The sequence below is a fragment of the Drosophila melanogaster genome, chromosome 2R (genome assembly GCF_000001215.4).
Source record: "Drosophila melanogaster chromosome 2R".
In the NCBI taxonomy this organism is placed as follows: Eukaryota; Metazoa; Arthropoda; class Insecta; order Diptera; family Drosophilidae; genus Drosophila; species Drosophila melanogaster.
Window position 1 is genome coordinate 12,140,397 of NT_033778.4, and position 25,845 is coordinate 12,166,241.

General features: G+C 46.6%; 8 protein-coding genes and 2 non-coding genes across 17 annotated transcripts; 4 read left to right on the forward strand and 6 right to left on the reverse strand.

The window, feature by feature from the left end:
* The first annotated feature begins 234 nt into the window (after positions 1 to 234).
* Smyd4-4 (SET and MYND domain containing, class 4, member 4) lies at positions 235 to 2,876 on the forward strand. The gene is made up of 3 exons (NM_136886.3): positions 235 to 818; positions 875 to 1,998; positions 2,111 to 2,876. The coding sequence occupies exons 1-3, from the start codon at positions 555 to 557 to the stop codon at positions 2,442 to 2,444; spliced, it is 1,722 nt and encodes a 573-aa protein (NP_610730.1). The 5' UTR covers positions 235 to 554; the 3' UTR covers positions 2,445 to 2,876.
* OSCP1 (Organic solute carrier partner 1) lies at positions 2,795 to 4,137 on the reverse strand. The gene is given in 2 exon segments (NM_136887.4): positions 2,795 to 3,798; positions 3,975 to 4,137. Coding segments are annotated over 2 exon segments (984 nt in total). The 5' UTR covers positions 4,114 to 4,137; the 3' UTR covers positions 2,795 to 2,953.
* A 1,176-nt stretch (positions 4,138 to 5,313) lies between these two features.
* Hen1 (Hen1 methyltransferase) lies at positions 5,314 to 12,356 on the forward strand. Its single transcript, NM_136888.3, has 3 exons — positions 5,314 to 5,585; positions 10,967 to 11,136; positions 11,226 to 12,356. Exons 1-3 carry the CDS (start codon positions 5,364 to 5,366, stop codon positions 12,007 to 12,009), a joined length of 1,176 nt encoding a protein of 391 aa, NP_610732.1. The 5' UTR covers positions 5,314 to 5,363; the 3' UTR covers positions 12,010 to 12,356.
* On the reverse strand, positions 5,628 to 10,661 carry bsd (back seat driver). 3 transcript variants are annotated; one of them, NM_136889.3, is made up of 5 exons: positions 10,515 to 10,661; positions 9,194 to 9,740; positions 8,977 to 9,132; positions 6,939 to 8,914; positions 5,628 to 6,800 (listed from the first exon to the last, which is right to left on the reverse strand). In NM_136889.3, exons 2-5 carry the CDS (start codon positions 9,579 to 9,581, stop codon positions 6,306 to 6,308), a joined length of 3,015 nt encoding a protein of 1,004 aa, NP_610733.1. In that variant the 5' UTR covers positions 9,582 to 9,740; positions 10,515 to 10,661; the 3' UTR covers positions 5,628 to 6,305. The 3 variants fall into 3 exon arrangements, with proteins under 3 accessions (NP_610733.1, NP_995821.1, NP_001260913.1); NM_206099.2 differs by having other exon boundaries at positions 9,194 to 9,743; NM_001273984.1 differs by lacking the exon at positions 10,515 to 10,661 and adding an exon at positions 10,134 to 10,210 and having other exon boundaries at positions 6,185 to 6,800; positions 9,194 to 9,743.
* Positions 12,357 to 12,674: 318 nt separating the features above from the next.
* Positions 12,675 to 13,867, forward strand: CG8407 (uncharacterized protein). Of its 2 annotated transcripts, NM_001169653.2 has the most exons (4): positions 12,675 to 12,825; positions 13,048 to 13,182; positions 13,249 to 13,332; positions 13,510 to 13,867. In NM_001169653.2, the coding sequence occupies exons 2-4, from the start codon at positions 13,117 to 13,119 to the stop codon at positions 13,672 to 13,674; spliced, it is 315 nt and encodes a 104-aa protein (NP_001163124.1). In that variant the 5' UTR covers positions 12,675 to 12,825; positions 13,048 to 13,116; the 3' UTR covers positions 13,675 to 13,867. The 2 variants fall into 2 exon arrangements, with proteins under 2 accessions (NP_001163124.1, NP_610734.1); NM_136890.3 differs by lacking the exon at positions 12,675 to 12,825 and having other exon boundaries at positions 13,013 to 13,182.
* On the reverse strand, positions 13,862 to 22,602 carry Prp8 (pre-mRNA processing factor 8). The gene is made up of 14 exons (NM_136891.4): positions 22,489 to 22,602; positions 21,684 to 22,315; positions 21,412 to 21,627; positions 21,139 to 21,351; positions 20,951 to 21,076; positions 20,251 to 20,670; positions 19,975 to 20,192; positions 18,866 to 19,917; positions 18,611 to 18,803; positions 17,814 to 18,387; positions 17,597 to 17,747; positions 17,359 to 17,535; positions 16,989 to 17,280; positions 13,862 to 16,925 (listed from the first exon to the last, which is right to left on the reverse strand). The coding sequence occupies exons 2-14, from the start codon at positions 22,295 to 22,297 to the stop codon at positions 13,981 to 13,983; spliced, it is 7,191 nt and encodes a 2,396-aa protein (NP_610735.1). The 5' UTR covers positions 22,298 to 22,315; positions 22,489 to 22,602; the 3' UTR covers positions 13,862 to 13,980.
* On the reverse strand, positions 18,476 to 18,574 carry mir-988 (mir-988 stem loop). The gene has a single exon (NR_048089.1). It is a non-coding gene; the product is annotated as a mir-988 precursor RNA (primary transcript).
* scaRNA:PsiU2-55 (small Cajal body-specific RNA : PsiU2-55) lies at positions 20,730 to 20,907 on the reverse strand. 2 transcript variants are annotated; one of them, NR_048091.2, is made up of 1 exon: positions 20,730 to 20,907. It is a non-coding gene; the product is annotated as a small cajal body-specific RNA : PsiU2-55 (small nucleolar RNA). The 2 variants fall into 2 exon arrangements; NR_133112.1 differs by having other exon boundaries at positions 20,730 to 20,892.
* A 676-nt stretch (positions 22,603 to 23,278) lies between the features above and the next one.
* On the forward strand, positions 23,279 to 24,500 carry CG13177 (uncharacterized protein). Of its 2 annotated transcripts, none has more exons than NM_001299403.1 (3): positions 23,279 to 23,404; positions 23,466 to 23,525; positions 23,588 to 24,500. In NM_001299403.1, the coding sequence occupies exons 1-3, from the start codon at positions 23,396 to 23,398 to the stop codon at positions 23,789 to 23,791; spliced, it is 273 nt and encodes a 90-aa protein (NP_001286332.1). In that variant the 5' UTR covers positions 23,279 to 23,395; the 3' UTR covers positions 23,792 to 24,500. The 2 variants fall into 2 exon arrangements, with proteins under 2 accessions (NP_001286332.1, NP_001097281.1); NM_001103811.3 differs by having other exon boundaries at positions 23,588 to 24,040.
* A 12-nt stretch (positions 24,501 to 24,512) lies between these two features.
* Positions 24,513 to 25,416, reverse strand: CG34232 (uncharacterized protein). Of its 3 annotated transcripts, none has more exons than NM_001299404.1 (2): positions 25,227 to 25,416; positions 24,513 to 25,097 (listed from the first exon to the last, which is right to left on the reverse strand). In NM_001299404.1, the coding sequence occupies exons 1-2, from the start codon at positions 25,236 to 25,238 to the stop codon at positions 24,726 to 24,728; spliced, it is 384 nt and encodes a 127-aa protein (NP_001286333.1). In that variant the 5' UTR covers positions 25,239 to 25,416; the 3' UTR covers positions 24,513 to 24,725. The 3 variants fall into 3 exon arrangements, with proteins under 3 accessions (NP_001286333.1, NP_001097282.1, NP_001097283.1); NM_001103812.3 differs by having other exon boundaries at positions 25,227 to 25,343; NM_001103813.3 differs by having other exon boundaries at positions 24,513 to 25,343.
* Positions 25,417 to 25,845: the final 429 nt, after the last annotated feature.

Sequence of the window (25,845 nt, forward strand, 5' to 3'; positions counted from 1 at the left end):
TTTTAAACATATATATTTTGGCACAATTCAAGCGTGCTGGGCGTTGTATTATTTAAACAGAAACCTACAAAATTCTGCCTTTATAGTTAGTTTTTATCCTGTTTTTATTTAATGAATTTCAAATTTCAAATATTTTTGTAAACAATTTTAAGCTAGGCCAAGGGTTTGTGTCGCGGCTAGTGCAAGCAGTCAACTTGCGGCATTTTTTAGTACATTTCCCTCTGTGCTGGGTTATATATTCGCAGGCTATACTCCACACTGCTTCCAGCGGAATCGTCAAAAAAATAACATTAAAATCGCCGTGTGCATAATTAGAATATTTCCGAATAGTAATCGCCCGTGAAATCGCTAATTAGCGGTCAGCACTTGCGCCAGTTAAAGAAATCGCGGCACCGGCAGTGGGCCAAAAGAACATTTTTTCCGGCTGAAAAAAACAGGCGGCGGCGTCGACACGCGGACCGAACCAAAGGATCCGAAGCCATCCGATCAGATCTAATCCGATCCGGAGAAAATTCCAGGACACTAAGGACTTCCGAAACTACCCCGCACAAGAGATGGACGTGTACGACGTGAGCGATGATCTGATAAAGAAGCTGCAGGACTGGAAACTAATCGGCATCATATCCGGCAAGTTCAACGAGCTGAAGGAGAACCATCGCAAGGTTGACTTCGTGATGCGCGCTCTTATTGACTTCAAGTACATTGAAAAGATATTCCTGAATGTAACGCTTCGAGAGGACAAGTGCAACAAGCGGAGCGTGGAGTTCCGTATGCTGGGCAACGAGCAGTTTTCGCTCAAGAACAGGAATTACTTCCAGGTAATCATTGCCCCCTCAATCGGCAAACTTAAGCTAATCCCTGCGACTCGTTTCAGGCTCTAGAGCTGTACAACAAAAGCATCTGTTATGCCGAACCGAATTCGGAGCACCTGTCCATCGGCTATGCTAATCGGTCGGCGGTACTATTCGAGTGGAAGCGCTATCGGCAATGCCTGGACAATATCAAGCTGGCAAGGCAGGCCAACTATCCGGCGAGACTGAGCCACAAACTAGACAAGCGAGAAAGGGACTGCCAACAGCTACTCGATCAGCAACCGCCGGATGTGGTGCCCTATGAGTTCAAGCTCAGTTTCGAACCGCATGCCCAGGTGCCCTTCATCGCCGACTGTTTGGAGTTGCGCGAAACCGCCGCCGAGGGTCGCTTTGTGGTGACCAATCGGGATTTGGCCGTTGGGGATCTTGTGTCCGTGGAGGAGCCCTTCTGCTCCACACTGCTGACGCCGATGCGATACATTCGGTGTGCCACCTGCAAGCGGGAGAACTATCTGACCCTCATACCCTGCGACAGCTGCTGTTCCACGATGTTCTGCTCCGAGGAGTGCAAGTCGATTGCCATGCAAACCTATCACCGCTACGAGTGCCCCATCATTGACTTTCTGAACCGCATGTTCAACAAGATCCACTGTATCGCACTGCGCACCACACTGGTCGCGCTGAATATCTTTCCCAGCATCGAGGAGCTAATTGACTTCTGTGAGCAGGAGCAGAACCAGGACAAGTGCGCCTTTGACCTCAACTACAACGAGCTGACGCCGGAGGAGCACTACCGGGCCATCCATGGACTGGTGACAAACCAGCACCTGCGCTCCGTCTCCGATCTCTTCCAGCGCTCCGTGGTCTGTGCTGTGCTCAAGCACTTCATAATCGAATACACACCCGTCAAGGAATATTTGGGCGGCGAAGAAGGCGTGAACTTCTTCACGGACCTCCTGTTCCGACATCTGCAGACATCTCCCTCGAATATGCACGGCATCGACCTGGTCGAGCAGGTTAACGAGACCAAGGACGACCAGACGCACTCGTCTGGGGCGTACGCCTTCCTCTCGCTCATAAATCACTCTTGTGCGCCGAATACTGTAAGGATATACGAGGGCACCAAGGCGTACATGTTCGTCCTGCGGCCTATTAAGGCGGGAAATGTGCTCTACGACAATTACGGGTAAGTAGTAACCAAAGCATTCTGACCACACCACTTTAGTTCAAGCTAATAGGGGTCCAAGTCACTGCAGCTCTCTTCAAATACTAAAACTAATAGATATCCAACTTTTTAGTGCTCACTTCGCCATCTGCAGCAAGGAGCAGCGTTTGAAAAGGCTGTCCCTGCAGTACCGCTTCGACTGCAAATGCGAGGGCTGCGAGCTGAACTATCCTATGTTCGGAATGATGCCGCACAAGGCGACGGTGCCATCGGTTACCGATGACACGGAATTGGCACTGAGCTCCTACAACTATGATTTCGCGGTGAGCAACTATCGAAAGTACTGCGACTTCCTCACGCAATACGGTGACGACTATCCGTGCGAGCAGATTAGCTCCGCGGAGGAGTGCCTAAAGATGGCCCTGCATATCATGGCGGACGCAGTGCCGCTCAAGGCGAAGATGTAATCGGATCCTGCCGCTGAACCAACCCACACAACCAACACGGACGAACTTTTCCTTTGCTAACTTTAACTGGAGACAGCGTATTACAAGCGAGACACAAATCAAGGAGAGTAATTGATTATACATACATGTTGTTGCCATAAGTCTGTAGCGCAGGCAGCAGCGCGATGGGGAGGGAGCATGCCCTTAACTTTTATATTTGTAATTGTACATTTTCGACCTTTGATTATGTTTTACCCCGCACCAAGCCCGCACACCACACCCACACAACGCCCAGCACACCCACACAACGCCCAGCACACCCACACAACGCCCAGCACACCCACCACACATTTCACAACAATTCGAAAGTTCAAAATTCTAAAGTTTATTTATTTTTTGATCACAACAATGTCTTCGATGAAAACAAACAAACAAAGGATTATTATGCAACCTACGTCGTTTTTATAATTATTTTACAAAAACCAACTGAAGCAGAAATAAAATATTTTCAAAACGAAGTGACTTTGGCCTCAAGGCATTTTGCTGTACAGGTCCAGCAGGTTCTGGTTCAGCAAGGATCCTCCCCGGGACATGGACGTCGCCACCTTTTCCGAGGACGATGCCGATGTCGTGGGCTGCAGCTGTACAAACTCGCAGCCAGAGGAGCTGGCCGCTGTGTCATTGAAAAGCACATTGCCGAAGGCCTGCTCGAACTGCTGCTGGAACTGGCGGGCGTTGATGGGCTGCAGATCCTCACTTTGCGCCGGATTTATGTTCAGCTGAGCGGCCAGCTGATCCATGCTGTTGGGCTCCCGTTGTTGGCGCTCCCGCTGGTCGGCACTCTTCGCATAGATATTATCGCCGGCTGACTCAACGTATTCCGCGTAGTAATCTTGATCCACGTCCCTGATGAAACTACCGTCCATGGCCTGAAAGCCCATGCGAATCAAAAGCGATATCTTTGTGTTAAAGCACTGCAGCCAGGCCCGATTCGTCTGGTAGATGGACAGCTGCGCATCCTCACCGCTGGCATTCCAAAAGTCCAGCAGCGTGTTTTTCGTGAAGTCAATCAGCATATGCCGTTTGGCATCCGGATACAACCTGTTGATCGCCTCCAAGTGCCGAAATGTAATCTCCAGCAGATGGTGCTGATGGCGGGAAACGAAAAGCTGCCACTTGTAGACCATAGTCATCAGATTCCACAGCTTGGACATCGACTGCTCGTCGAGTCGCATCAAGGAGCAGGTGGCAATGTCGTTCAGCATAAACTTGCAATGCTCGGCGGTCAAAAGCTGCGCACTATTGTGTTTCGATCCGTTTAGGAGCGAGTCTATAAACTTTGGTTCGAGCAGCACAGAAGTCACATCGTGGATAACTGGTGGAAGATATATATATAGTGTCTTTTAAATTTGAATTTGAATTTGAATTGAAGCATATAGCTATGCAGAAGACTCCAAGGCTCTAACTTTAACCTTTACCAAAGCTTGCAAGGACGACTCTAGCATCTCAAATGTAATATCCATGTTCAAATTTCTTGGCGGGATTTCTTACCCTGGACCGATTTGTCCTGAGCAATCTGCTGCGCCTTCAGCCGCTGATCGATCACGTAGAGCATCTCGCAACCGAGATTGACCAGGATGAAGACATTGGCCCGGGGATTCTACAGCTGGCGTGGACTAAAGTTGGCCATCGTTTGACGGGCTACTCGATGGCACGGGCGGCGATTGCGAACTAAACTGGAAAACCGATGACTTCGTCGAGCACGCAAGGCTCGGAACCCAAAACCGTTATTGGATTTTCGGTTTCCGTGCGGACTGCCGGCCCCCATTTACACGGAAAACAAATACGTAATCGTTTCGTATAACATCGGTTATAAAAAGCTAAAGATCCAAACTTGATTGTTCGGTATAATCAGAAAACATTCTTCAATATGTTTTCTTACTTAATTTTTTGAATAACCAATAAGAAAACGAATGTATATGTGTATATTTTGTAGGCTAAAAGGGTTTTGGTCTCATTAACTCATCATAAATATACAATATAAGTTGACCTTTACCATATATCCACTGGGCGTTTTTTCCAGTGTCCTTTCGCATTTGATGGCTTTATGAGAGCCTCGGCAACGTCTTTCAGTGCAAACAATAACGAAAGTCTGTCCGTGGCGACAGGACAGGCCGTGTATAATTATGGCAGCCATGGTGGGAAGGACGAACCTCCACCAGCGCCGGGCAATAAATTTTATTGATTTGTAAATTTCCATTTCAAGCGCAGGGCAATGGTAATTAGCCTGGAAATTATGGCAGCAGGTTAAAAAGTTAAAGCGCTTACCCTATTATACATATGTGTATGTCCATCACAACAGGATGGAAAGCTCCCACGACCAGTAGACCAGCAGACCTGTCTGCTAATTCGTTGGTCGGGCGGAGTGGTTGGTGGTTGGTGAGGTCTACCACCAAGTTCCAGTCCAAATGGGAGGCAAGCACCTGCAGCGAAGGTCGTCCGGAAAGGATGCCGGAAATTGCGTGATTCCCCTACCACAAAAGCTACACTGGTTTGAATTTACTACCTAGCATTTGAAAAAAAGATCGCCAATTCAAATAGCAAGATATTTACATATATTGCTTAAATTGAGTTGCCGCATTTAATTTGAAGATTTCAATGCATCAATTTTCAAAACAGGAACTATCGAAAATATCGAATTGGATTCGTATTCTAGAAAGGCTTTAAAACCATTTGAAAATAGTTATGGTTAGGTATTTATGATATGATAGTTCCTACAGAAAAAAGGACAAATGAATTCGTTACACAAAAATGACCGCCCCTTTTTTTGAAAACAGCACCTATCGATATACAGATAACAAAGTTCTGGGTAGTTTTCCAAGTGCAGTGACAGTAAGATTTTCGTCACGGATTCCAGTGGTCACTCTAACGATACGGGCAATGTTTTCGCACAAGTTTATTTGCGGGTCCTTGACCAAAATGACTGAAACCGGCATTACATTCGATCCGCCGGTGTACGAGCAGCGATATTGCGCCACAATCCAAATTCTGGAGGACGCCCGCTGGAAGGATCAGATTAAGAAGGTCGTGGAGTTCGGTTGTGCCGAGATGCGCTTCTTCCAGCTAATGCGTCGCATTGAGACCATAGAACATATTGGACTGGTAAGAGCTTGACTTCGACTGGTAATGAAACAGGCACAAGTTGATTGTTAAGGAAATACATTTCTAGTTTATTTATTTCCGCTGCTGTTTATACACGCATATCCTAGCTTAGATTTGTATTGTTTTTATGAAATAACCATTATCTAGTTATATTAAATACTTTTTGAGGAGAGTATGTACCTGGCTGCATGAAATGTGGGTGAAACGAGTCGTACATGTGGTCTATAATATGGTTGTTGATAGCCTAACGAAACTAACACAAAACTCGAAAATAAATGTAATATATAAAAAATCATGGATTTCCTATCAAGGCCAATGGCGCACTGCTCCTGTGCACCTGCTAAACATATAAACATCTCTTACATCTGGGGACTACTCGTACATGGTATAATGGATAATTCAACAACATCTTCCCTATGGAGCTGAGAGTGCCAATCAAAAAACCTAATGTCAACTTATCGATAAAATGTTTAAAAACCAAAATTACACAACATGTTGTCGGTCTCACTAGTTCGTGTCCATGCCTCGCCTGCCGACAGGTCCGAAGTATGATTATAAGTAGGATCTGTCCTGTTCGTTCCTTAATTACCACTAAAAATACTTGAAAGCGAATTTAGATTTATTCTTTTCCGTTCCGTTCTGTTCTGTTCTGTTTCCATTTATCGTCCGACTTCCTAATGATCCGTCTATTAGTCCCTATTTCTAAGTGTCATCTGGCAATTATTTGCGACAGTGTCTGGACGAGTGGACACTCCGCCCCTTGCCGTAGTTGTTCTCGTCATCGTATTCGCCGTACAGGTTCTGCACAACGAGCAGACTCGAGTTATTCTCCGCATCGTGCTCGCCGTGTTTGGGTTCAGTCTTATAAAGAGCTCTGCGCGTACGGCCTGACTTCAGCTTTCGCTCTCCCTCGCCGGTGGCCGATGCCAGAGTGGAATTCTCCTTGCGTGTGGCGCAGCCACGTTTGTTACTGGCCACTGCCGATAGCGGCGTAGTGCGGTTCTTGCTAACGGCTCCGGCGGCCAGTTTGACGACGCCCGAGTTCTTGCCCGGACGACCCACTCCGCGATGGACCTTCACCGGCGGCTGGTTTTGGTGGGGCTGGGCCTGCCTGCTGGTGGTTTGCTTCCGAGATGTGCCCTTGGGACGACCACGCGCACGTTTCTGGGAATGATCGGAGCAGTCACTGCCCTCCATTGATCTATCCGATTCATCCTGTGTTAAATAAATAAACTTTATTATAATAGCTCTATTGAAACTTCGCCAAAAAAATCGTCCAACCGAAATACACGTTGCTCATCTTTTTTTAGCTGGTTAGATAAATGCATATGCATATTATTTTATGAATGTTACCTCGCCTTCGGCGCTATCTGCCGCCTCTCCATCCTCCTCTTGATCAATGTCCATTGCCTCCTGGTTCTCCTCTTCATCGTCTTCGTCTGCGTCCTCCTCTTCCTCCTCAATATGCTCCTGGACAACCAAACCCTTTTCGCGACGCCTCTGCTCCATGTCTAGTATCGCGTAAGTGGGTTTACCTTCATAGCGCCTTGGAAGACGGGATTCCAGCGGGCAGATGGTCTCCTCCCGCTCAAACTCCTTCACTGCCCTTTCGCGGGCTATTTGATCAGGATCCTGCGATAGCACCTCCGCCCACGAAAACTTCTTTTTCGTCGTTTTCTTATTCGACTTGGAACGCAGATTCTTGGGCGACACGCGGTTCGTAAGTGAGTGCTCCTGGAACGGAGTGCTTAGCGTTGAGTTTCGCATCACATTCACGGCTGCCTTGTTGTTCAGCTCGAAGATGTCACACTTGCTGCCATCCACCACGTCCTTGGTGGAGACACAGGTGCGGAGGATCTCCTCGCTGCTCAAACGCATTTGACAGGGATCGTAACCCAGGCGCTGGTACTCGCGCTTAAAGATTTTGCGGTAGCGCTCGTAGTTGGGTCGCTCTTGGTATGCCAGCTGACCGATCTGTAGCAGGAACTCTCCCAGATATTTAGGAACTTGCTTGCCATAGAACTGTCGCAGCATCTCCGGCACATCCGTCATAAACAGCTCCTTAGCGCGATGCACTTTCTCCTGCTGCTGCTGCTGCGCCACGTCCTTCCACGGCAAATAACCCTCGGACCAGTACAACAGGTTGTAGCCTAGGCACTCCAGATCACTTCGTCGCGAATGGGCACCCAGGTGGGCGTCACGTGACGTAAACTCTAGCGTGCCGTCGTGCGCCCTTCGCTGATCCATTATAAAAGGACGGTGAACTCCGCGATCCTGGAACTTAGACGCCAGGCCGAAGTCGATAAGAAACACATGTTCCTCCTCAGTGGGCAGGAACTTGTACTCCGTCGGGTTGTTGTCCAAGTGCTTGCTGCCCCTGCTGCGTAGTTTTTGATCACCGTTCGGTTCCTTCTTTACCTTCTCCTGGCGGCTAGCCCGCGTCGAAACCGGCGTTTTTTTCGGTGTGGCTATCTGAGCGCTTCTGCCTCTTTTAATAACGGAGCGACGTGACGAGGGGGGAATAAATTCATCCGACTCGTTATCAGACGATTCAGGCGATTCATCACTATTTTCCGCTGTTTCCTTGGGGTAACCGTCTTCGTTAAACTCCTCGCGATAACTAATCCGCTTGGTGGGTCGCAAATAGTGCGACTTAACCATCTCCTCATACATGGAGTTGCGCTTTTCACGACGGCAGGCGCGCACTGGATTGGAGCCGCTGAACTGGATTGCATTGCGTGCGGATCGCTTTTTGTTCACTGGAGTGTGGAAGACGTCTAGGCTGTTGCTATTGTTGCTGTTTGACGTGGCGCCATCATCGAAGTCCTCGTCGTCTTCGTCTTCATCCTGCTTAATATCGACAATCTTTTTTAGCGCGAACTTTTCGCTCTTCAGGAAGTAGTCATCGTCGTTGGTCTCCTGCTCTGAGCTGTTGCCACTGTCCGTGGTCTGCTGCTTCTCCTCGTAGTGATCCTCGTAGCCATTACCCTTGGGCACTACCTGCCTTCTAAGGTACTTGCACTTGGACACCATTAGATTCTGTGCCTTGATGTCATTATGACAGTAACCCTTGTCGTGCAGATTCTCTAGGACATTGATGATGTGTACGGCAAGCACTAGGAGTGACTTCTGCTGCACCCTTGAGTTCTTGATCAGCGAGTGCAGATCGCGATCGAAGCGCGGCAACACTAGAAAGCGGTAGCGAACGTCTCCAAAATAGTGGGTGCCCGACGCAATAAAGCTGGGAATTCCGGAGGGCGGTCCCCTGCTGAGGACATGCGTCTGTGGGGCTGGCAGGCTTGCAGCATCTTCTGCGGCATCTGATAAATCTAAAAAAAAAAACTCGTGTAAGGATACAAATGTGACAATGCCGAGTTTTTCCAAAGCATACCATTGTTCCGGGATGTATTGATCAGACAGTGAATCTCAACAAACAGAGGCCCATTTGAATGCGGCTCAATTTTGACCACGTACTTGGCTGTCTCCGAGCTGGCAGGGCAAACAGTGTCGTCCGAGGCTAGGAAGATCTCGCCAAAGTTGCCCTTTCCTGAAACAAATGGTTGGTTTATTCGATTTAAAAACACAATTGCTCCTTTTAGTGCACTTACCTATGGGTCGGCCCAAGCGCCAGGCCTTGGAGAGCACATCTCTCAGAATGGTTCCGTTGACCACCGAGGGTCGGAGCGTGTAGACCGGGCGTGGTGACTCCATCACACTGGAGTTGTTGTGATCGCTGGCAATGCTGGCTCCCGTCAAGAGCAGACTGCGTGCCTGCGGGGTGTGCAGTAGTGTGGGGGGATCAGCCTCAGTGCCGGCAGCAGATCCTGCCGAGGAGCAGGACTCCTCATCGTCGTTCTCATGGAACTCGAAGCCATTGGCGCTGCTGGAACCACCACTCAAGCGCTGGCGCTTCTCGGCGGCCTTGACCGCAGAACGCTTTCGCTTGCGTGCACTGCGATCCGTGGTCGGGCGCTCCAATTGGAGGCGCTTGCCCATCGCGGCAGCTGGCGAGGATCCTTGGGCGATTTTCGGTGGCACTTTTCGTAAGTTTCTGGGATTTAATACTCACGCTTAAAATATTTTGTTTGTTGTTATTGTATGCAAAGATTGATTTGTTTTTGTGTGATTCCGCTTTCGATTGTGATTCTCATTCAACTGCTGATGAAAGAAGAAGATTAATGGTTGTTAGATATCTATTTTTAGGTTATGAGTCCAGTATTGTGGCATCTATTCAAACTAAAACTGATAAATATGCGAGGGAATTTCGTTGTTTTGTTTTTTTTTTTTCGTTCGCCTCAAGTCTGCTTTTATCACATTTATTTTCAATTGTTTGCCGTGCAGTGTTGGACAACGCGCGCGCGTTAGTTATTTTAAGTGTATGAGTTTAGCTCACGATTACACGGAGTACGACCGAGTACTTTTTTTATTGCAAATTGCTCTATTGAAATAAGTTGTTCTTGTCATAATAAGTCATTTCTTGTTTTTACTAAAATTCATGAGCATATTTTCGTTCTTCCGTTATGTTGCAGTGTTGCAAAGCGAACTAGCCTGGTGCGCGTCCGGGGGCACGAATACAAACACAAACAAACGCGAACGCACCACCATGTCTGGAAACACAAACAACTCGACATACAAACATGCCGAGGTCCCGAAAAAAATCGATTATCTGGCCGGCATTATTAAACAAAGACTTAAATGCTGACACATTTTTTCGGTTGCTCAACGTTCTCCCTTTGAATTCAACGCTTTTCGTCCGCAAATCATCTGCTAATGGGCTGAAAAGTCGAATTGATTTTTCAGTATGTATTTTTCTCACGTATTACTCGTTCTCTTCTTCTTGTTTTTCTACGTTTTCTTTTGACCCGTTCCAAGTGTTCGGATGTTTTTCACTGTTTTCGTTTGGTTGGGCGCTTGATTCGCAATGCTTACACTTTTCACTTGGTGCAATGGTGTATTATTGCACACTCACAACATGCATTGCAGTACAATTTCGCTTCCATTTGGCTTTTCGTAACAATTACACATTCTTCCTGTGCACTGCTACGGACACACACACACACAGTCACGCAGTTTTGTGGTGTGACCGTAGGGAGAGATGTAAATGCTGTTTTTTAGAGTGACTGTATTATTTAATTGTGAGAAAGATGTATTATCAACTTAATTGTATTTTATTTAATATCAAAGGCGAAGTTAACTTATTTTAATTTGAAGTAATACAACATTTCACAATTTAAATAGTTTAAACCCCTTTTTTACACCGTCATAAGTTATCAATTTAATATTCAGTACTGTGTTGAATTCAAATCTTACATTTTGCTCGTTCCATTCCCATATGTTTCCTTGAAATTACGGTTATTTTTAAATACTCAATTTACTCGCAGGTGGACATCGACAAGTCCTTGCTCATGAGAAACTTAACCAGCGTTAATCCACTGGTTTCCGATTATATACGGAGTCGCGCGAGTCCTCTAAAAGTTCAAATTCTGCAGGGGAATGTGGCTGATTCTTCGGAAGAATTGAGGGACACTGACGCTGTAATCGCAATTGAACTGTAAGTTTCTTATTGTTTAAACCCCATCCATTTTAAATTATTACTTTTCACATTTGAACACAAAAACTATTTAATGTTTTTCATTGCAGAATCGAGCACGTTTACGACGATGTATTGGCCAAAATTCCAGTCAACATTTTTGGTTTCATGCAGCCGAAATTGGTAGTCTTCAGCACACCAAACTCGGACTTCAACGTTATATTTACGCGGTTCAATCCGCTGTTGCCAAATGGTTTTCGCCACGAGGATCACAAGTTCGAGTGGTCACGCGATGAGTTCAAGAACTGGTGTTTGGGCATTGTGGAGAAGTACCCGAATTATATGTTTTCCCTAACGGGAGTGGGTAATCCGCCTAAGGAATACGAGTCGGTGGGCCCCGTTTCACAGATAGCCATATTCGTTCGCAAGGATATGCTGGAGATGCAGTTGGTTAACCCGTTGGTTAGCAAACCCAATATCGATAAGGAATCAATTCCCTACAAGCTAATTCATACCGTGGAATATCCTTTTTATGTGGATACGCGCACCGAGAAGGAAAAGCTCTGGACCGAAGTGCAAATAGAGCTTCAGCGTTTCAAAAGACAATTCGAATCCTCCGAGATTGAGGAGGGTACTTATCAGGACACTTGTAATATGCCTATTGCTTTCTTATTGGATCGCCTAGAACACGTGGGTGCCACCAAAGAACGTATCGAGGAACTTCTACTGGAAAATAACCTAACAGTAGAGAACGAGTGTGTTTTAATAGTTAGTTCCGATCAGGAATCGGAATGGTCTGATCCTTACAAGTTTTCTGATCGTTCCTCCCAGGATGATGCTTTGGTCGACCAGGAACAAGAGGAGGAACGCTGGGATCAAGGCCCCGAATCATAAGATACGATACTTAAGACTAGTTTATTTTTAACCAAATTTCTAACACACTATATTTTGACCAAGGAATAGATTCCTATGTACTCTGTGTGCATTATAAATTTCCAAATAATTTTATTAACAATAATGAATTCCAGACAAACCGAAGATCGATATATAAACTGTAGTCATTATATCTAGGATATAGATTAACTGACATCAACTAAGCTTAAATTAAACGGTTGTATTTCGATTAAAATCCATATTTAAATGTGCCAAGTGTAAGAACTGCAAGCTAATATTGTAATAATCTTGTTAGAATCTCGTTTTATTAATACTTTTGTGCTATGAATAACATTTGCAAATCATCTAACTTCAGCATTTATTTTTGGGTCATTAATTCCATTTAAGACTTTACAATAAACCGTTACCCCCAAGTTGTATTAACTGACAAGCTGTTGACATTTTGAGTGCATCATCGGTGGTGCGGGGGTGGGTTTCCCAGAACATGGGTGACCATTCCTCCCCCAGCTGACCACTTTCATTGCACAAATCGCTGCGAAAATTGGGGTTGCCTTGCCGCCAAGATGAGGACTATGACGCCGCGTCGTCTGTCTCGCTGTGGCACCCGCACGGAAATTGCTTTTGTTTGCAACTGAATCAGGGGATGCAGGATGCAGGGAGGGAGCAGGACATGCAGACTTGGCGCAAACGCAGCGCACACCGAGTAGTGTAGCCATTAACTCCCTAAGCTCACACAAGTTCCTGCCCCGGCTGTGGTTGCCAGTTAATGGAGTTGGCGTCAGCACGGAGCCGGCGGATCCGGAGCCATCGTTAGTTGTAAGTCAACCTCGCTCCTGACAGGCTGGCAGGCCAATCGAAAGCGAAACCGTGTGCCCGAAACCAAATTGCCATAGCAGCCAAACTGCCGTGACAATAGCGCAAAAACGAAGGATTCATAAACATTTCTCCTGCCATTCACCTAGCTACACTAGTGCTGCCTTTACCTTGACTTGTGTGTCACATGTAAATAGGAATTTAACTCGATTTTTATTACATTAGCGTGGCTCCGTGATAGTGCTCGCTCGCCTGGGTGATAGTCCTTCCAACATTCGTTGGTGAATCGCAGACATGGCAGACGAGGAGGCCGGCAAGGAGGGCGAGAAGAAAATCGTGCACGTTTATCCTCTGGTTAAGGTTGGTTAAGTATAGAGTTAACTACATTCCAGACTATTTGCTGATGGAATCCACTCCCGATTTAAGCACACCGATATGAACGAGGAGATGCGGATAGAGGCCATTGAACTGTCCATTACCGCCTGCGAGAAATACTCATCGAACTACGAGGTAATTAAGATAAATCCTTTCACTTTGAACGGGCTAATCCATTACTTTCTCATTGAGAAGTTCTCAAAAGATTATCAAGTTGGTTGTGTTAAAAGTGCAATAATTGGCTTTGAAACTAAACTCCTTTTCTTATTACATATATATATTTCTATTTAATACTTTAAATCTACCTCCAAGCACGCTGCCAAAATCATCAAGGAGAACATGGACAAGAAGTTCGGCATCTACTGGCATGTGGTCGTGGGCGAAGGGTTCGGCTTTGAGGTCTCCTACGAGACGGAGAACATTCTTTATCTGTTCTTCGCCGGCAACCTGGCCATCGTGCTGTGGAAGTGCTCCTGAATGCGGGTCAGCAGTGACACTAACGTACCTAGAAACCGGAACTGGAACCAAAACCGAACCAAACAAAAATTTAGCATTAATTTTAGTCATACACACAGAACACTCACCGTAGTTAACGAATGTTATGAATATTAAGCCGCGCGGAGGCGGCGGAAATAAATCCCCTGGCAACCATGTGACTTGTTGGGAAAAGAATGGTTTTTTTTTATTACAAAATGTACCTACATGCTAGCATATTGAAAACAGGCTTATAAATTTGTTTGTATGCACTAAAACGAGAACCCTAAGACTCCATATGCGCACCGCTTACGCGTACACATCCTCCCGATCCGCACCGGCGCCATCGCCGCCGTCCTCGAGATTCGAGAAGAGCAGGAAATGCGAGGTGCGATGCAACTCGTGATAGAACTCCTTCGGGTTGGCCAGCTGCAGTTCGTACTTCATGTTGGGATCGTGGCGCACGCCCATGAAGTTGTAGTTCCAGCTGCTTTGCGCCGGCACCATGAAGAACCCAAGGAACTTGTTCGACAACAGCATCTGAACGCGTTCGTAGTGCGAAGGCAGGTATCCCTTGGGATTGTTACCTTTGTCCGTGTTCTTGGAGCCCCACTCGAAGCCCGAAGGCGTCAGCTTGTAGGCCGTAAGTGAGCAGGAGCCGGGCGTAAAGGAGCACGTGATCACGATCGTCTTCTCGCCATCCCAGTTGGAGTTCTCCTGCATGATCTTCGCGTGCGTCGTAATGTCCTGCGGTGACAATTGGGGCAGCTCGTTGGGCTGCGTGTGGATCCAGCCTAGCGGCTCCATGTCCTTGAGATACTGATGTGTGGGCAGGGTGTTGGGCAAGTTGATCGTCTGGTGAGTGCCCCATTGCGGCGGCATTACGATGCAGCGAATCTCCTTTACCTGCGGATTGTCCGGTGGACTTACACCATACAAGTAGCCAGCTATCTGGGCCCGCAGATCCGAGATCGTGACAAACTTCTTGAGTATGTTCTTGGGCAGGATGTAGGTGTAGCCGGTCTCCTTTATGTCGTCCGAACTCACGTAGATGTGGTTCGTTCGCAGGTGCAGATTAGTGGCGGAGATAGCTCTTACTCGCCACTCTGTCTTCGAGCTGAACGTCTGCGTTTCGTAATTGGATGTAGTGGAGGTAATAATTTCGTCACCATGCTTGTTTGTGGTACGCGTAGTGGTGGCCGTCAGTTGGTTTTGCTCCTTGGTCTGCTTTTCGATCTCAGCAATCTGCTGGCGCTGCGCTGAGGGCGCACTGATCTCCATGCCCAGAATGATGTCACGGATCTCGGACTGAGTCAGCGAAGCCACATTTACGTTGTTCTTCTTGCCGTAATCGGCGAGAATGAGGTCCTTCAACTGCACTTCCACCTTAATCCATTCCTCGTCGGTCAGAGTGGGCCAAATGTGATGCGCCTCCGTTATGGTGGTCTTGTCCGGCTTCAGGATGATCTTTGTCCTCTCCGTATTGACGTGAAGAGCGCGCAGAATGAGGATAAGTCGACTGAAAGCCGTATATGAAGATATGGTCTTCAGCCAATCGTCGTACAAGTTGAAGAGCACCATCTGTGGCTCGGTAGCCTTCAGAATGAGGTCACCAAACTTCTCGACTTTGAGACAAGCCTGGAACGGTAGCTGAAGCTCGGAGCCCTTGATCACAATGTTAGGGAAGTCGAGCAAGTGCACCTCCAGCGGGTCCAACATGCCCTTGCGCGTCACAATAATTTGTTTGGGCTGCTCCTCAACCGGCAATGATCGAATCAAAGCGGCCACTTCCTCAGCAGTCTTCCACTTGGCCAGTTGGCCCAAACGCTTCTGGCCAGCCCACACAGAGGTGTGAATGATCTTAAGGAAGAGCTGACCCGTTCGCGGATTAAAGATGAAAATTGCTCCATTAATGGGCTTCGTTGTCAGATTTCCCTCAAATGTCTTGTGTATGGTGACGCGATACACGTTGGTGTCATCCACAAACCAGATAATCTGATTCGAGAACAGTTCTCCGTAATTCTGCGAACTTAGGTATGGCTCTGTGGGCTCCGAAGAGTACAGCTGCAACGCCTTGCGGATGCGCTCACGCAGCACATAGAGGGCGGGGTTTGCCTTCATGATTTTGGCCATGGCCTGCTGAATGAGTGTCTTACAGCCGGGGAACCAATTGCCGTAGGCCGAATGCAGATTGTATGCCAAATCGATGGCAATCAACACGCCCGTCGGTGAGGGATAGATGGACATGTTGTCAGTGGTGTAATCGAGGAACTTGGCCCTGGCATAGCGCTCCACATCGTGCGAGTCATAATCGCCCCAACGCAACTGGATATCCAGCCAGTACTTTTGGGTGGTGGTGTTATCCATGGTGTCCTTGGTGTCGGCCAGCAGTGAAGGTCGCGACACATTCCATTTGTAGGCGGGGAAGAGCAGGATGTCGGCACACGATGAGTTCATCTTGTAGGACTTACGTGGATGGATGGTTTCCTTCTGCACCGTCTCGATTTCCAAGGCGTCCAGTTCCTGATCGAATACCTGACACAAATCCATGACAATCGATTCGTGGATCTTCTGCCACAAATGGGCTCGGAATATTTGAATCAGCGAAATCTTTAGTGTCGGAATCTTGCCGTGCATGAATATGCCAGTCAGATCCAGTTGCACCTGGAAACCGACGTACACATTCGCTCGATTGATAGTCGGTGACCACCAAAGTGTGAATCGACGATTCGGAATCTGGTTGAGACCCGATCGCTGAGCATTGGTCAACTTCTTGTACTTCATTGACTCTTCGAAACCGGAGGCCTTCTCCCAGAAAAGACCCTCCCACGTGGGGAAGTAGGTGCCCTTGAACAGCGTGTGCTCCAGTATGCCCTCCACTCCACCCAACGCCTGGATCATATCCGTGCGATAATTGTTCAGGTTCCACAGCTTGCCATCGTGACGCTGATGCGTCCACCAGAAGGGATTCTGCTTTAGCACCTGGTATTGTTTGAATTCGGTACGAATGCGCCAGCCCTTGTCGTAGGCCAGTGTGTGACGATCCTTTTGGAATAGTGTGTTGATACGTGGAATACCGCGATCCCAGCTGTCCTCTAAATCCTCCAGTGTGAGCCTACGGTTCTGGGCATTCGCCTCCTGACGCTTCAATGCGTACTCCGCCCACACGCGCTGCGAGTCTATAAACTCACTCTCCCACGGCTGAATGTAGCGATACAGATTGGGAATAAGCTGGTCCTCATCGTGGGACATACCTGTAAGAAGTATGAATTCCTACTTAGCATATGTACTAGTATTCGGATTTGCTTAATACCAACCGGAGCGGAAATGGGTTATGCCCACATCAGTTTGCTTGGACCAACGCAGATCGGATTGCGGAATCAAGACGTGACCCATGCTCAACATTCCCAGACCGCCCAGTTCTTTGGGAGTGTAGAACACAACAGGCGGGAAACGGGAAGGCATCTTAGAGTTGAGGCCAATCTTGATACGAGTCTGAATTTTGTTCTCGCACTTGACCAACAGGTCCAACAATTCCTGGGTATTGACCACAGCCTCACGGAAGTAGGTCATCAAGCCTATGAGCGCTGTGTTCCATTTGTTCACAATCTAAAATAGAAAGGGTTGTTATGGGGTTATGGGTTTTACTTATAAATCTTAACAATATATTCCTTGCTTATAAACTACCTTTGTGAACGTAGTGGACCCAGAGGCCATCAGGATCTGTCGAACACGATTATGGAAACGACCCAATGACTCATCGTCCACACGCAGGAAGCACTGGGCAGTACGTTCCTTGGTGATTTCGTTCTGTAAATTCCAAACACCATCACGATGGGTGAACTCTTCATTCTGAGTGCGACACTGTGGGGATAAAACGATGAATTATAAACTGATCTTAAATTGAATTTGTGGCTAAAGGAACCTTTGGCAAAATGCGACACTCAAATCCACTCATGTTGAACAACAGATTGGGGTTGTCCTTCGAATACACCGAAACGAAAGTGCTCTCCCAACCAATGGTGGTCACAGAGCGAGGTAGTCGGTTCTTAATGTCCCAGAAGACTGCGCGACCCCTGTAAAACAAAAGAAATTCATCGTTACGCGCTTTCAAAGTGGTTGTTGAGTAAATGGAGACTTACAAGTTAACATCGTGCTTCATTAAACGCATACGAGCGTCGCGTGGCCAGCACTTCTTGTTATTGTAGCCCACAATGTTTTCGTTGTTCGGATCCGGATGCTCGGTAAGATAGCGCTGGATCAGATCGCGAGCCTCCTCCGCTGAGAATCTGAAGAACAAGTGAATACGATCGACATAGCGGCAGTACAATCGAATAGGATGTGCCGTTTCTGTGACTGTGTCCTGGAACGTGAGGAAATCGTTCGGCATTTGGGGTGGGCCAGCCATCTCGCTGGATCGATGAAGACCCAAAACCAAGAGATCTAGCACCAGTCCATAGTACTGTGTGATGAACGATGAGAACTGCAGACCGCGAATGATGCCGTAGCTGTTCGTGTGGTTCATGTCCTTGTAGTTGATCACAACGTTGTTCTTGGCCGTCATGTAATCGGCGATATTATGATCGACAATCAGGCGGAGCAAACGATTAAGCAGCGTCAAGTCAATTTTCTCGTACAGCTTTTCAAATCTAGACTCCAGCAGCACATTGCACTCGCCCTCACCCACATCCCAAACATCCTGCAGATTGTTAATGCCTGTTGAGGAGAAAAATACGAATAAGCTAAGCCAGAGATAGTATCAAAGGGGTTCTATATTCCTTTTTTTTCCATACCACTGTGTATTTCGCAGATCATCTTTGGCGTGAGGTTTGCAACAAGGGGATGATCAAATACATATCACTTTGCTACAAATCACACACCCAAAATGCCCGGTACCGCCGTCAACTATGTTCTTTTGAAACCAGTTCCAACTTTATACCTTGACACCACTTGTAGGCCAACAATGGTGGCGGCTCCGTGTCGCTGGGCTTGATCCATGGCGGGAACAATCGACGCTTGTCAGCCTCATACCACAGATACTGATCCAAATATGCGTCTGTAATCTTTTCCAGGGGTTCCACTTCGTAGACTGGAATCAGATGGCTGTACAAGTCCATGAACTCAATGCCCACCTAAGATAGTAATACAAGTCTTAAAGTTATTTCAAATACAGATAGAAATAGTGATAACTAACCTCCTTGAAGGCTCGCTGCGTGAGCAGATGACGCTTGATGCGGGACAACGCCTCGTGAGGATTATCGTAGGCCTGTTCGATGAGGCCCAGCTCCTCACGCTGACTTTGATTCAGCCTGGACTTAACGCTATACGCCTCTTTTAGCCTCTCAAGGGCCAATATTAGCAGCTTGGTATCGTGTTTGTATGAAAGTGGTGGGAAGGGAATGGGCGCAAAGCGACGTGATTCCAGCCAATGGACCGTGGTTGTGTAAATAGCCACAGCCTCCTCCGGTGATATGTACGGACCGTCCTTTAAGTAGTTGTGCTGCCTCTCCTGCTCCGCCTTCAGATAGAGTCGCGTTAGTCGCCCCAGATTCTTCTTGCACACCGTCTTATCGACGGTTGCTCCACGTCGTATACGTTCCCGATTATAGTGAGCCGTGTTTGTCCACCAGTCGGCTTTCATTTTCACGTAACGCAGGATCATATTCTCAATGGGAATGGGTAGACCAGGCACCTTCCACGGAATGTTCGCTTTCCAGCAACGCCATGCCTCCGATAAATGCTGCAAAATGGTACGAGCTTTGTTCTGCTTGATGCCCTCGGGCATCATGTCCACAATATCGTGCATCACGGAGGCACGCAACTCCAGATCAAAGTGGGACTCAACACGCTGCTTAGTCACCGTCTTGGCCACACCCTTGGAGTGACGACCCTCGAACTGACGCGACAATAGATTGCCCAGCCAGCGTTCCAGTAGCGGAGTGATGCCGCGCATAAAGAACAGCCAGACTCGCCATCCAGGTGCCCAAAAGCCACATCCGGGTCCCTTGCCCACGGGCCCCGTGTTGAAGCGATAGTATATCAAATGTTTCAGATCCTTACACATTCGAATCTGCCTCATCAGCTTGTATTTATAGCGATACATGCCAGTCAGCTGGCCAACATGGGCGAATATGTACTGCAGTCCGTCAGCCAACTGAAAGGCGTCCACATTGTTTAGCCGATACTGAACATGAGAGTCAATGATTAGCTTGGTCAGACGCAGGATCTCACGGCACAAATGGAAAGCTAATAGGAATGAAAGGAATTGATAAAAGGGAAATTTTTAGAAATTTAACTGCTTACCATTTCCGAATCGCGACTTCTTACGCTCCTTGGTGGTCAGAGTTTTAACGGGCTTCAAGTTGAAATTGTAATCTAAATGCAAGTAGTTAAGATTTTTTCGGTGAATCAATAGATTCAACATGTTATATCCCTGACGACAAACTTGCAGTCCAGCCTCAACCCAATCCAGAGTTGTGGTCTGGAAGAATTTTGTGGCCTTAAACGAACGGAAGAGGTAGCTGCAAAGTAAGGATACAATTCAAAACGTTTCTATAGTTTGATTTAAATAAAACTCACCGTTTCTTTTGTGGCTTTGGTTTGCGGTGTTTTAGGGCATTGAGCACATAGTATTTGAGCAGTTTCTGGTAGCTAACGCGCACCTTAACCGGATGGCCAGGTGGACAATGCTCCTTGTACCAGCACTTGACCAGCGGCACATCGATGGCACGACGGGAGCGACCAGAGCGCATGTTAAAGGGGCGGGGTGCCCACAGCAAGGCGATTCCGTTTGCAGTGTTGTCAGTGTACAGGGGAGTGTCCTGCAGGAACGGCTGCACGTCGTCCGGAAGAGTAAAGTCCTCGTCGTCATCAGGTAGGGGCTCCTGAATCTTCGAGTTTGCATTGCGATGGGATATGGGATTGATGAGCGGATCAAAGTAAAATGCAGGCAGATCGGGATCTTCGGTCTTGATGTAGACCACGTTGGGAGTGTGATACCTGAAATAGACAAAGTACATCATGTGGTCATGTGGATCCTCTAAGCTACAAATGAGTTTATATGTATGCAACTATCAGCAGTCACGATTAATTCTTAACAATCGCCACGAACATATTCATTGCAGCTCCCGTTTTATCGCAAATTTGGCAGTAACCTGGGAGCTCGTCGTTTTTCTAACGCGGCATGAAGCATTTCCAGAGAGGCTGATCACTTGGAAACGTTTCTAACCACGTAAATAAGATTTTAGAATGGTAATTTTTGAAGAATGTGGACTCTTACCAGCTCAAATGCACAAAGTGTGGCATATTGTTGTACAAGTAAGGAAAGGCAATGCGGTATTCCGTGCGAATTGGCTGCCGGATAATGACTTTGTTAATGTCATTGAACTCGTTCCAATCCTCGTCCCTAAAATTAAATAAAAGCAGGAATTACATTTTAACAAGTATTTAGGGTATGCATTGTCTTACCCAACATTGTGGTCCTTAATGAGGGGTTCAAACTTAGGTCCTCCTGGAATGGCCATATTAAGAGCCTTGGCGGTGAAGAAACTTTTTGGGTCAAACAAATAAAAGAAGTTATTGTCGACTAGATCGGTGAGCAATTGATTGGCCAATCGATACAGCGTGGCTAGCTGAGGCAGGGAAAGATTCCACTTTCGGTAGGTAGTGCCGTTCACAAACCTTAGATGGTAATAAATGAATCAAAACAAGATCAGATATAAATGACAAATCAAAACTCACTGTGTATCCACTAGAGGACGATGGTCATAAAACCATTTGTATACAGCATTGTCTTCGTCATTGTCCAGCTCAATTTGAATGGCCTCCAAGGGCTCCACGTCCAGCACGTTGTCGGCATAGTCTAGAGGCGGCTCTTCATCGTCAAATGGCGGGAATCTCATGCGCTTAAAGTGGCGACGATCGCGTTTCTCACGCCGCATCATGATCCACATTGTACTGCGGAAGTGTTTAACGTCAGTTGTGTCCACGAGGACAAGTTAAAGTCAACTTACCCCCATTGTGCTATGTAGACGGGCTCAATAACCCAGGGAATCTCATTGACAAAGGTAATGGCTCCAGTGATGTGGTACAGCACCTGGACATCCCGGATCTGCTCCCATGGCATTGGCATGTTCTCTAGCAGCTTGAGCACAGCATGTGGCATGTACTTCAGGGCGCCGAGATATACTCGCTTGTCATGACGATACTTGCGCGACGTCATATCTCCGTGATCGCGAATGATCTTCCTGATGTGCTCCGGCGGCATATCCTCCTTCTGGGTATCCACGAAGCCAAACTTGCGCTTCTCAGCGAATCGCTTGGACTGCAGATGCTGCCATTTAAGCGCCTTCTCCTGCAGCTTCTCCTCGGTGAGTATGTCCGGCTTGGGCGTGGGAATCTGGCCCAATCCGGGTCCCTGACCTCCCACCGGGATGGGTATACCGTTGGTATGGCCACCGGCCGGCGGCAGCGGAGCCCCCGGTGGCGGAATCTGCTGAATTTGGTTGGCCATCTGCTGCTGGGCGTGCAGTTGAGCCTGCTGAGCATGGGCAGCCGCGTAGGCCTGCTGGGCCATCAGCTGGGCTGCCCACGCATTTTGTGGTATCATGTACGGCGGAATGGACATCGTTCCGCGGCACTTATCCTAATCAATAAACGACGAAAAACATACACTTTACGACACACAGACACGTTTTGTTTCAGGGGGAGAAATCGAAATGCCGCCGCCGACGTCGCGGTCTTTTGCAATTTTCACCACGCTGTGAAAAAGCGTAAATTTCGCTTTTCCCCCAGCTAATCTTGGTTTGAATATCTTACCTGGCAGTTAATTTGCAACTGTACTGCCTATTTGGCACTTTTTCTGCCTTTCTTTGGCCGCAATTCACAATTTTTCCGGTTCGCAAAACGAGAGGTTTACTTTTTCATGCGGCAGCCATTTATAGAATAGTAGAACGGTCACATCACTCAATCGATAAGACATCTATCGTCTATCGAGAGATTAGGTGAATTGCTAAACAGTCTAGTGGTAAAAAGCAGTCAAGATAACCACACAAAGTGCGAGCAAATTTGAAAATTTAAATAACGGTGTTATTGGGGAATATATTACAAATTCACCAAAACTGCGACGACTAAAACTAATTAGCCTTATTCACTTAAATTACTTTGTATTGTAGTAGTAAAAAATATCGAGACATTAGCATTTTTAATTAAGGCTAAATCCTTGTAATTAAATCAATGAATCAGCTCGTCAACAAATGTGTTAATATTAATAATTAGGAACTTAATTAGTGTAGTGCGTCAATATTATTGTTGATGACTGGTAAAAATAAGAACACACAGTCGACTTTAGCTAACAACAAACCGAATAAATAAAACACTAAATAACTTTTTCTTTGGCCATTAACTAATGCTCACTGTAGCTTAGAAATTCAAATAACCGAATTGGAAGATCCCATCGAGTCATCTGTGATAATGAAACACCTCATTTCGCATCGGGTAACGACATCCCCAGACTCCCGAATGTTTGTCCAATCAATGATCATGTGCAAAATCGATCCCCGGGACGTTTTGGGCCACTATAAATATTGTCGGCAGGTCGCTGGGGATCACAGTTTACGGACAACAACGCTTCTGGCCAGAACACGATCGGGAAAAGTTGCTAATTTGAGAGAAAAACATAAAATCTAGAGTGCATCCCCGTTAAATTTCGCAAATAAAAGCAACAATGGCAAAGGTATTACACACAAACAAAAAGTGTTTCTATCATAATGAGTAAATGTTGTGAACATTTTCAGTTATTTTCCATCCTTTTGTGCCTGGCTATTATCGGATTCATCAGCGCAGCTCCTATAGAGGTAGGTCATATCTTTAGTTTTTCCATTTCAAAACCAACCAACAAAATCCATTCGCTTGGCAGGACAAGAAACCCGCTGAGGAGGCTGATCTCTCCACCGCGGACTCCATTGGCTACGGCTACTATGCAGCTCCATCGCCAATTTACTACGGCGGCTATGGAGGTGGCTACAAGTACGGCGGATATTCCGGTTACGGCGGCTACGGCGGATATCGCTCCTACGGAGGCGGATTCTATCGTCCCCGAATTTACCCAGTTTGGGGATAATACTATGATGCCAGACCGAAAAACGTTCCTTAAGCAAGAAGTTTCAGACATATGGACATACGTTCCTTAATCCACAAAATCCTATGTAATCGCACTAGTGACCAAAGAAGTTATACAAGCAAGCCCCCCAGTTTTGAAATTTTAACCCTTTCACTGTCTTGCAACGACGAGTTGATGACGTCAGCGGCAGTTTTTGACCCCAGAGCACAATTAACACCGGCTTTATTGCAATAAAAACAAAACAAAAACAAAAAACACTTTACGTACGACTACGCTCGCATGTGTGGTTTATTATTTTCAAATTTCAATTGTCCAAAACCGGATTTCTTTTTTGTTTTTTGAACTTCCAAAGAAATTGAGGCGGCTAACGTAACATACATAAGCCGGCCAGCAAAATTCCGAGTTGGCCAAGTCGAGTAATTACACACATCTGAACCTTTAGTTGGACCTATCTTTAACGATCCACATGGCCAAATTTCAGGCCATAAACGGGGTCACAAGAAAGCTGGTCTATACAATGGATATCAGCCAGAAGTTTATATAGTATATAACTCTTTGTAAAATTTCAAAAGAAAACCATACTATAGAAGTTAGTTATTGCGGCCATAAACTATTTAAAACTCATAATTCTCTGAAATACTACCTGTTTTTCAACTTAAAATCCAAGTTAAATGCATTTCCTACATCAAGTGTTCCAAATTATTAAAAGTTGAAGCTGCTTGTGGATATTAATATCATTTATGAAATGTGTGTTTATTTGGTCATGGCTTATATTTCACAGTAGTTTTGTAAACATTTAAATAGATTGGCTTTACTGTTGCCATACATGCAATTATACGAGTGTTTACTGTATTCGGAGTTTAATCCTCGCATAAGGAATCCATTGGCTAGAGTTTAAATAGAATATATCCTGGCCACAGGATACAGGATTATCCTAGTGGCGACGCGATCCCGTGTGCCGCTTGTGATGCTGCTTGCTGCCCTTGGAATGCGATCGGGATTTGCGGGTGTGGTTGTCCTGCTGCTGGCGGTGCTCCTTCTGGTGGTGACTCTTCTTGTGGCCCGGCTCCTTGTGGCTCTGCCTGGCCTTTCGCTCAGAGTGATGCGCTTGATGCTCCTTAACGTGGGAACCACCATGTTTCAGACTATCATGGCCCGAATGCCTCACCTCCTGGAGCTTTTGGTGGTGGTGGTGGTGCTGTTGCGACAACTGGCGCTTGTGGTTCAGATGATGGGTTCGCTCATTGTCCTCCAGTGGCTGCATGGCCATGGCCACGGCCACCAAGATAGTGGCAAAAACGATAATCTGCAGCGGGCCAAACATCCGGAGTAATCAAGGTGAATCGATGGGTATTGATAGTAAATTAAATTGAAGCCACTTTCATATCTGAACCGGCGATTAGATTAGGTCCGCCCCTTGGAACCACACACTCACCGCCTTCAACATGATAGCTTCGGTATAGGATATGGACTTCAATGCCTTCTTCTTCTTCTGTTTCTGCGATGCAAAGCTCTCGGATCGTGTAAACCCGGCGACGCTCCAGTCTCGACTGTTTTTCGGAGACTCTTCCGCCGCCGTTTATATCGTTATCTCCTCATGCGAGTGCCCACAGCCCACAGCCCCTGGCCACCATATCACATAGATGGGGTATATATGTAAATATATTCGGCATGTTTTATCGTTCATTTAATGGGCAGACAGACAGACGCACAGTGGAGTGAACAGCTGTTGAATGATTTTCGGGCCAAGATTAGCTGGGAAAGTACTCAAACCTCACAGTTCTTTTCAAAAATATTACCCAAAACTTTACAATTTAATCGGAAAGAGTAGTCAACTTGAGATACTATCTATCAGGCTCATCAAATCATAGATACAGATACAAAGCATAACTCTCTGTAAGTTACTATATATGGATTGGTTAATATTCTTTAGAAATGTAGCTATGCTTTTGAATCATTGAAGCCAAAAGTGCAATAATTACATTTAAAGCTTAATGTGATCATGACACTTTGATTTTTAAACTGGCTCTTCATTTCAATGAATGACTGCTGAA